This window comes from Carex rostrata, chromosome 28 (assembly GCF_964058835.1).
Source record: "Carex rostrata chromosome 28, lpCarRost1.2, whole genome shotgun sequence".
NCBI classification, from domain to species: Eukaryota; Viridiplantae; Streptophyta; class Magnoliopsida; order Poales; family Cyperaceae; genus Carex; species Carex rostrata.
In genome coordinates, this window is record NC_135945.1 from 6963255 (window position 1) to 6973959 (window position 10705).

General features: G+C 34.4%; 1 protein-coding gene across 1 annotated transcript; it reads right to left on the reverse strand.

Annotated features, from left to right (window-relative positions):
• Positions 1-4487: 4487 nt before the first annotated feature.
• LOC144545739 (D-3-phosphoglycerate dehydrogenase 1, chloroplastic-like) lies at positions 4488-10393 on the reverse strand. Its single transcript, XM_078294287.1, has 6 exons — positions 9918-10393; positions 9553-9772; positions 6683-7059; positions 6176-6286; positions 5999-6094; positions 4488-5413 (listed from the first exon to the last, which is right to left on the reverse strand). The coding sequence occupies exons 1-6, from the start codon at positions 10290-10292 to the stop codon at positions 4736-4738; spliced, it is 1857 nt and encodes a 618-aa protein (XP_078150413.1). The 5' UTR covers positions 10293-10393; the 3' UTR covers positions 4488-4735.
• Between the last annotated feature and the right edge of the window lie 312 nt (positions 10394-10705).

Consider the following 10705-nt stretch of genomic DNA (forward strand, 5'->3'; position numbering starts at 1 on the left):
ACAAGTAAAAAACACTAGAGAATATGTTAGATACAAACACTTGATACACGGACTATTCACGCTTGCATGACAATGTATGAATACTTGCAATACTTTATATTAATATTTTCATATATCATCCAGTGCCATATGAAAACAAATAGAATTTGTTAGATACATATACTTGATACATGAACTATTTACACTTACATGAGGAGGTATGAATACTTGCATACTTTATATTAGTACTTTCAAATGTCATCTGATCATGCTAAAAGAAAAAAAAAACCGTTGATAAAATATTTTAGATAAAACACTTGATACATAAGCTATTAACATTTGCATAACAAGGTATGAATACTTGCAATATTTGAAATTAATACTTTCATACATCATCACATGCCATATGGAAATAAAAATAAAAATTTCATAGATTATGCTAGTTACTAACACTTGACATATGAACTATTTACACTTGCATGACGATGTATAAATACTTGCACTACTTAATATTAATATTTTCAGATGTCATTCTCTGTCATATGGAAAAAAAATTGATAAAATATATCAGGCACAAATACTTCAGACATGAATTATAAACACATGCATTATAAGATATGAATACTTGCTCGACAAGATATGAATACTTGCACGACGGACAACCCGAAAGTATGTCATCATGGATCTCATTTGAAAGAGAAAAAATTACGTAGAAGACGTCCATGGTTTTAGATTTGTAAATTTCCTCACAGATCGTCAGAAAATATTGATGAGATTAAATGGAGAAAAAAAACCTAACTCTAAAAACATGTAGAAGATGTGTATATGATGTGTTCAGTTTTTTTTTTTTAAATACTTGATATCTTAGGTATGAATACTTGATATATTATATATTAACACTTACGCGCATAGGTATTCATACTTGTACGCGTCAGTTATAAAATATATCAAATATTAAGTGGTCCCCCAAGTAATTAATGAAGTACAATTAGTTAATGGTCCCCACAAGTAGTTATTGACTGGCAGATGAATGGGGGAAATTGACTGGGGGATAGTTAGTCGATCTCTTTGGTAATAGCCAACCGTAATAGCGTTAAAATTGATTAAATAATAAATTTTGCTAATAATTATGTTTGTTCTTTCTAATAAATATTATATACTAACCCTAATAGTCAGTGTTATTATAATGGAACTTGACCAGTCAGTTGAATTGAAAAAAACTAAAAGCAATCACCTATCTGATTTGATTATCTAAAAAGATTAGTTATATTATTGGATCACAACAAACTGGTTGAACCATCCGATTTAATTATAAAATTGTTGAAACAGAGCAATAAAAATTCGATTCACCTCGCTTTCTCTCTTAATCTGTTTCAATCAGCGATCTTAGAGAAATAATTTCGCTTCTCTCATTTCAAAGCACGAATGAGAGCCATTGGTTTTACAATTAAATAAATTTTATTTTTGCGAATTTCAAAGCAAGTTATTTTACTTACTTCTAGATTTTTGTTTTTGTTTTTTCTTTAGATACTTTGAGACTTGAATAGTATTTCAGAAGCACATGCTAATTTATTTTTAAAATAGTATTATTAGTCTCTTGATGTTTTAATTTAAAACCTTCAAGTGTACTACATATATAATTATAAATGTTAGATCTAAATGGGGCGAAAAATTAAATTCAGTTGACAGTGGTAAGGATATTAGGAATGTCAATTAATACGATTCATATAAATATTGAGAGAATACATTAAAAACTGGAAGGGCAATTATTTATCAACGATCTATATATAATGGCTATAGTGATTGAGCTTGAATATTTGTTTTATTTGCTATAAGAAAAATGTTAAACATGTTTTGTTATTCAAATATTTAAATTTGTATGAAAAGATTAATGTTTTTAAATTCTCTTACTTTATAAAAAATAATTTAGTTGGAATTGATTGCACATATTTTACTTATTAGTAATGTGATTGTATATGTGTGAAATGAATGAGTTTTGATGTTTTATTTATAAAATATAATAAAATTAATTATTATATTAGTATTATTCGTTATTCACCTGCTACCGTTTTGTAAACAATAATTTTAACGGGTAAGAATAGGGTAGGATAAGAACAATTCTTAATAGGTAAGGGTAGGATATTAGTAAGATCAATTCTTAATGAATATAGATATGAAAATGCTTCCACTTTATGTGTATTGTACCTATTGACACATCTAATTATAATTCTAATCTATTTTCTAATAAGTTCCATTGCTGAGATTAATCTGTACTCATATCCGCTTTATTTAATTCAGTACACACTTAACACTCCTATGATTTAAATTTTTTAATTATATATATATATATATATATAAATGTTATTGAATTTTATCTTTTTAAAACTTTTTATATAGTCTAACCACTCTTAATAAATGATAAATGTTTAGTTTCAATCTAGTAGTTAAAACTTTATTTTATTGTTGAAAAGTTTTAAGTTCAAATCACACTCTCCACAGTTATACATTAATTGAGGTGTCTTGAGTTGAAACTCTATTTTCAGCCAATCCTATCATAATTTTCTAGCGCCCCTATCAGCAAATATGAATTAAGAGGACTTAATTAGTCGTTTTTTTTCCACACTTAAATGCCCCCTTACCCTCCATGTCATCTTTGAAAACTAATAATTGTCATAAATAATAATATAAAATAACAATATTTATTATTCTTTCACTCATGATCTTTCATCTCCTATTAGGTTTGTTGAGTGAATTAGCATATATTATAATACTATTTAGTAACTGTAGATCTCTCATCGGAATAATGTATTATTTTATTATTCCACTGTTACAAGTTACTACAGTTACTAAACAAGTGCTTCATACTTAGTAAGTCACGTGCATATATTATGATGCATGTACTATAAATGTGACTAGTAGCAGCTGATCAGATCGATGGATCTACTAATTCACTGGGGAATATGCATTAAAATTGGCATATAATTTGCATTAATTCATGAATTAATCTAACTCTTCTATCTGTGACATACATGCATGTTATATATATTATAAAAGTGAATGCATGGCAGCTAACAGATCGAAAAGCATTCAAGATAAAGTGCCTTTAATAATTCAGATATATAAATTCTGATTAATTTATCTGTCATTTTTTTGTGCGGAATTGATTAGAATAGAATCTCTATTTTAACCGAACAAAACAATAACAGAGCTGAATACAATGAACTGAATATACAGACGACTTTTCCATGTTTAATTATAATGGATATTCTAATTATGCTACTTGTTTTTTCTTTTCCCTTTTTCCCTAAAACAGTAATAGCACTTGGAAAACGAGAGAAGGACTAGCTGGCACCAACCTACCAAAATGTCTCATAATATATTTAATTATTTCTACTATTTGGAGATGTGAGTAATTAAATGGAGCCGTCTAGCAATAATAATTATCATATCCATTTAATCAAATTATCAGACCACCAAACAACTAATTGCATGTGGAATTGAGGATTGAGCATATTAAAATTAAAAACAACAAATTATAAATGGGTGATTTTAGTCTATATCCAACTTTTATGGCGCATTTATTCAATATCCTTAAAAATATTGCTTAAATTAAAAGATTAAAATTGCAGATATGTTAATTAATCATTAGAATATAGTGTGAAACAAATTCCAGCCAACTAGATAGCAGTTCAACCTTCTATTAAACCGTTTATTTTTTTTATTTAACAATTGAATCTGAATGGCTTTTGACCGTATGACTAATTAAATTTCAATTGGTTCAAATTGAATGCATGCTTGTGTAAATAATAAAGAACAATTTTACAATTTTAATTTGCTTTGAACAATATATATTTTTAAAATATCGTATGAATGTACCATAAAAATTATATGTATGTTTAAATTACTCAAATTAAAAATAGAGACTAGTCTTAGAAGTTCACAAGAATTTTATCTAAAAAAAAATAGTAGTGCACTGATAGCCCAAAATAGGATATGGACGGGCTGTTTCTTTGATTATTTCTTATTTGCTGATTTGGTAGCCCAAAATGGGATATATACGGGCTGTTTCTTTGATTATTTCTTATTTTCTGAATTGGTAGCCCAAAATGGGATATAGACGGGCTGTTTCTTTGATTATTTCTTATTTTCTGAATTGGTAGCCCAAAATAGGATATGATCTCTGGTTCCTTTTTAAATTTTTGGATTATTTTTTTTGTTTATGGACCTAGAAATAGAACCCATTATAATTAAGCTGCAATTCACACACAAAAACTGGCTTCTCTCTGCTAATTATAATCAAGGTTACATCCACATTCCTTTATTTATAAAGACGCATTGTCTTTTTTGTCCAGAAATATTTATAAAGACACAGCAAGTGTACTTTTTTTGTTAGCAGAGCAGAAGCTACGACTGTCAATTCATTCCATTAAACCAATAGCGTCATAGCATTTATGATTCAGAAAGTATAAACGTTAATTAAACCATTGATTCAAATAAATACATAAAAGTTAACATATAAAAAGGTTCTATTTATTTAGTTGCAAACCAGTTTAAGCTCACAAATTAACTTGTACAAAACGAAATAAGGGATTCGTTCCCGTTATTTATAATGACTAAAATCACCCTATTGACATCACCATCACAATTTTTTTACCATTAATTCTGGATCACGTCTGAATACTGATCCCCTCTTGTACACACAAAATCTAGGACAGCATATGTATGGATATTATATATATACTACCCAAACCCCAATCTAGAGCTTGACAAACACAAACTCTTCAATGGCCTGGATTTTCCCGATCTTTTCAAGAGTCTCCTTACTCGGCTCCTCATCTACACCAATTGCCATAATTGCTTTCTTCCCTCTGTAGGTGCGGCCCACGCTCATAAAACTGACATTCACATTCTGACTCGCCAGAATACTCCCAACCTTGCCAATCATGCCGGGTTGGTCAACCTGCCGGCACAAGATAAGATTCCCCTCGAGACTAACATCCACAGCAAATGACCCAATTCTCGTCAGATGTGGGACCCCATCCCTAACCTTACCCTCCACCTGAATAAACCCTGCATCGGAAACTGCGCTAGCAAATAAAGATCCTACATGTGGTATTTGGACTTGGATGGAACTAACTGGCGAACCATTTGACCCATTCAGCTCTCGCTTGATCCTTTCCTCTGCGAAGTGTAGGCCGCGTTGCTTGGCTATGAAGTCAGCATTAACCAAATTCACAAACGAGTCCGAGATCGGCTCAACAATTCCCTTTGTTACCATGGCTCTGAGGAGGCGGGTGTCCAGATCGTCTGGGTCCTGCGAGGAGGTGTACACCACCTTGACACCCTTGATGCCAGACCCACCGGCTACTAGCTGCACTGCTAGCCGCCCGAGTTTTTCAGCTAGGGTTACGTATGGGGCAAGCTCCGACAAAACCTGATAGTGAGTCAGACTTAGTGATTGCAGGTTATCAAATGGTTGCAGTACATATGTGATGCGGGGCACCTCATTGAGGAATTTCACTGTTTGCCCGCAAAATATTTTGAGGGTCCCAAAATTTTATATTTGCCCTCAAAATATTTCTGCTAAAGAGATGAGTCTGTTTTGCACGCATAATATTTTGAGGGTTGCAAAACCCATTTTGAAGGCATAAACATAGAGTTATCTGTGAAAGGATGTGATTTCCTTATTTTATCTATTTAGGCAGTTATTTTGCAGTTTCTTTTTATTATGAACCAAAGAACCCTTATAAGGCATGCCTAGATGTATCTTTCGATATTATCTAAGAATTAAAAAAACTTGTTTGTCTCTTTTGAGTGTGCTGGTAAAAAAGCAGTTATTCTCACTACTCCTGCGTCAATATGAGATCAGCACATTTACATGTAGATGGTATGGAGAAGAACAGGGAGGTTGCAAGAACAGTCTGAATTACCACATATAAGGAAAGGTGTATACTGGTACCAGAAATTGGTATAATTGACTACAGGCCCAGTATCAACAGTGATTCTCAAGCTTAATTACCTCGGCTGGGACCATAGGGGCATTGACAGCAGTGGCTGCAAGTTCTCCATTTAAAGCACCTACCACTGCCTCTGCTATTTCAATTGCTACACCTTCCTGCAGATTTTCAAAGAGATTAAAATCAAATGAAGAAAAAATTATGGGTAAAAGGAAAGTTGTGAAAGAAATGGATCATACCTGAGCTTCCATTGTGCTAGCTCCGAGATGAGGTGTCACAGTAACTCTTTCGTGCTGAACTAATTTGCTATCCTTTGGTGGAGGCTCCTCTGAGAATACATCAAGTGCTGCCTGTTTCATACAAGAGTTCTTCGTTCTTTAATAAAGTTAAGTATATAATCAATTACAGTGATCCAAACATGACAATTGGTACGAATACCGACCAGTCAGTGTGACTCCACTACATATACCTTTGATTTAACACTAAAAAACCACAAGTGGACAAGTAAGAGAAACCCAACAAGAATTCAAGCAGTGTGATGTTGATCCTGTTGAGTCTGTACCAGTACCATTCCATTACCCTGACATATATATGCTATTAGGCTTTACAAAAATGTGTACAATAAATATCAATTGCAAAGGTTGTTGTAGACCAAAAAAGCATGGTACTATTTCCAGCTGGTAATCTTACTTCTGTGCCCAGGTAATTTAAAACAATTCCACGACTATATTTTTTTTATTTTTTACCTGAGCAACTTGACCATTGTCAAGAGCTCTGACAAGTGCATCCTCATCAATAACCCCACCTCTGGCAACATTAATTATTCGCACCCCCTGCTTCATACGTGCAAATGTCTCGTCATTGAACATATTCTTGGTGGTTGCTGTCAGTGGCATGTGTAGGGATATAAAATCAGCAGTGGTTATGGCATCGTCAAAGGAAACGAGCTCAACACCGAGGGCGTGGGCCCTCTCAGCAGGGGCATAGGGGTCGTGAGCAATCACATGCATTCCAAGGCCTTTGGCCCGCCGGGCAACCTCCGACCCAACCTTGCCAAAGCCCATTACAGCAAGGGTCTTCCCAACTAGGGATACGCCCACGTACTTGCTTCGCTCCCATTTGCCTTGAAAATATTAAGGGATAACATTAACTGAGATAGTAGCACAAGACATTAGAATGAAGTTGCAAGATTATGATTAAATTTTTTTCAAGTATATGATAATTCCAGTTTGAACACAGCCTGCTTAAACCTTAGTTTTCAAGCATGCCTACCTAAATCCTAGACTTGAGAACTGAGAGACTAAGCCTCTAAACTCTAAATTAATTTCCAATCCTGATGATATAGATGTTCACACAATTGCATCCTGAATTGAGCACTTCTACTATACTCTAAATTAACCTCCTTTTAAAGGGCTTATAAATTAGAGACAAATAAGCGACAAACTTCACTGACCACTGCCAACATAAAATCTTACTTGGAGCATACAAAGTGTTCGATCAAAAGCCTGAGTCACAGTTTTGTTGATTTAGTTCTATCAATCGCTGGTTCCATTACCTGCTGCTACAGATAGTTGATAGTTCAAACAACTGAACAATCTCAAAGCTGTTTACAAGGGTAGCTCAACAAAGAGAAAATAGAGCAGCAGCCAAAGCAACAAGAGGAATATATGGAAGCAGAGAAAGGTCTCCTTTTCTCGGGTATATTGAAAGGAGAGTTTTTCTTTTGAAAAGCTGTTCTTGATTGGGTTTTGTAGGTAGGCACAAATTTGTTAAGGCATGCAAATCTGGGCTTCCTATCCTGGCCCAATGATTCATTGCCTCCTTTTTGGATAAATTATATTTTGTATTATTTATTTATTTGTTTCTTATGTTATTATTTTTACTGTTACAGTATTGTCAATTAAAATTTTATTTTCTAATTTTTATATTGTTACTCTCCTGCTTAATTCTGGCGAAACATGTAAAGATGTTTTTATTAAAAGCAATTCAACTTTTATGCTCTTAATTTATATATAATCAATATGAAGTAGAAAATCGTTATCTTTTTTGGCGAACAAAGAAAGAATAAAGATTATACGTAATTATTTTATTATAATATTCCGTTTAAAATATAATTTTTTAACTTGTATAATATATCATTGAGGCGCAATTGGTGATGTTGATTGCCTCTTAATTTGTCTCTTACCATATATATATATATCATTTGTCCAGAAAAAGAACCGTCCAAGCGGTTTATATATATATAATTATAAGAGACAAAATATGTGATGTTAATGTGAACTAAACCAGGAGACATTCAACAAACAGAACAATCATGCACTAAGCTTTAAATATTAATTTAATGTTGTTGATGATTGATAGAAGCTTTTACCTACCTCTCAATATTCCAATAATTCACTTTATAGAAGGACATGATCATTCGCCGCTAGCTATTAGCTAGCTTGCATTTCAATCAAGGGCGAATTAGTAATATTAATTGGAAGCTTTTATTTAAGTCCCTAAACCAGTACTATAAATAACGATGCATCGTTAAGAGAAAATAATTGACTAATTAGTTGAAAAAATTCATAATAGTTTAAATGCCGCCAACAACTAATCGACTAATTAATAAGTCTAAATAACCGTTTTTTACGACACTGCCCTAAGTAACGAAATATTAGAATTAAACATAATGGGGAACACTGATGACAGATCAACAGATCTGGAACTGTCCATGAAAGATTCTTCCAGATTTTATTACGCTCAGTTTGACTTTGACCAGATCAACCTTTCATTTTGTTTTTCCATTTACAGTACAGAACAAATGAGGAGAACTGGACGTGGAAAAAAACACATATCCAGGTACAAAATCTTGGAAGATATTTTATAGGCCTCACCAAACTCAGTGATTGTATAATGGATTGGATGCTGTGATTGATTATGTATAAAAATTGTTAGTAATAATTTAGTCAATAAACATTATTCCCTCACTGTAGTTTACTCAACTCAACTGCAACCATTCATGATTCTATGTCAGGAAGGAAAATTCCACATGGTGCAGTGGCATGTACCTTTTCCTAATTAATAATTAAACCAATCACATGGTGCAGTGGCACACTCATTGGGTCTGGGTGAAAGGTGAGTGAACTTGTGGGGAAAGGGAAATGGCATTCCCTGAGAAAGCGATGTGCTTTCCAAAAAATTTTATGCATCAATGTTTGTGTTAACACATAAATGTCCTTCCAAACTTCCCCCAACATTGTTGGACACCTAATTTAATTTGCATCTTGGTACTATAAAAAAGCACAGAGTATGGAAGTGAAGAAAGCTCCCCCCCCCCCCAGAATTTGACAAAGGGCCTTTATGTAAGAAAAATGAAAAGATATCTCTACTGTTGGACACCTAATTTAATTGCATCTTGGTACTCTAAAAAGTAAAAAAGTATGGAAATAAAGAATCTCAAGTAAGAAAAATACTTGATGAATGATGATAATGAGAAAAAGGGCCTTATTGATATTTTACAAAGGTAAAAGGGGTACAATCAAGAGATTTCTAATTTTGCTATAATGCACATGAAATTATCCCCAGAGCAAAAGATCACTACCAAAAAAATAAAAAAAAGGGTATCTCTACTTACCGGCCTTAGTTGAAGCATCGGCCTGAGCAACATTCCTTGCCATGGCTGTAAGCAGTGCAATCCCATGCTCAGCTGCTGCAATTGTATTTGCCGTAGGTGCATTTACGACCAAACAACCGTACTCAGTCGCCGCTTGTAAATCCACATTGTCTATTCCCACTCCGGCCCGGCCGACCACTCTGAGCCGCCCCTTTGCCGCTTCAAATACCTCTCTCGACACCTTTTGATTAAAGAAAACAAGAAAGAAAAAATTATAATGCTAAAACTACTGGATCTTATGTGTATACGATCACTTATTTGACTAAACAGCCATGATAAAGAAAAATCAACATGGCTACCAGAAAAATTTCATGTCAAGATCTGACCTTTGTGCCACTTCGCACGATGAGAGCATCGCACGAGGAGATCTTGGCAGCGAGCTGATCGGGGCTGAGTCCATAGGAGCAATCGACAGAAGTGGTGTCACGAAGGAGCTGGAGCCCAGATTCACTGAGTTTTTCAGCGATCAGAACCGTCGGTTTCAAGTCGGAGGTGGCGTCTCGAAGGTTCTCAAGACCAGATTCACCGAGTTTCTCAGCGATCAGAACCGAGGGTTTTGAGTCAGTGGTGGCGCAGAGGCTGAGATTGCGGGAAGCTACGCCGCTTGATGTGAATTGGAGATGTACGGTGGGGGTTCGAGGATGGAGGGATGGATGGCATGAGGCAGGGGTGAGAGAGAAGAAGGCCTTGGTGATCGCCATTGGTAGATTGATGGATCAGAGAGAGAGAGAGAGAGAGGGAGAGAGGAAGTTGCGGGGTTTGAGTGAGTTGGAGAGTGATTTTATAGTTGAAGTTGCGCGGCGGGAGGAATTGATAACAATATTCAGTTATTTTTATTAACTAAACAAGGAAAAAGATTCAAGATACCTTCTTATTGTACCAGGAATAATGCCATCTGCAGTTGGAGGTAGGAATAATAAGAAAACTGCCGTGTCCATAAGATAAGCTCCTTCTCCCACCTCCTTCTCTCACCTCAAAATGGTAAATAAGATAAGCTCCCTCCCTCTCCCTCTCCCACCTCCACCTACGCCTCCATTTTTTTGTCTATGCCTGCTACTCTCGCTCCAGCGGACGTTCTGTCAGAGATCATTCGTTACTCCATTCCAATCAAACA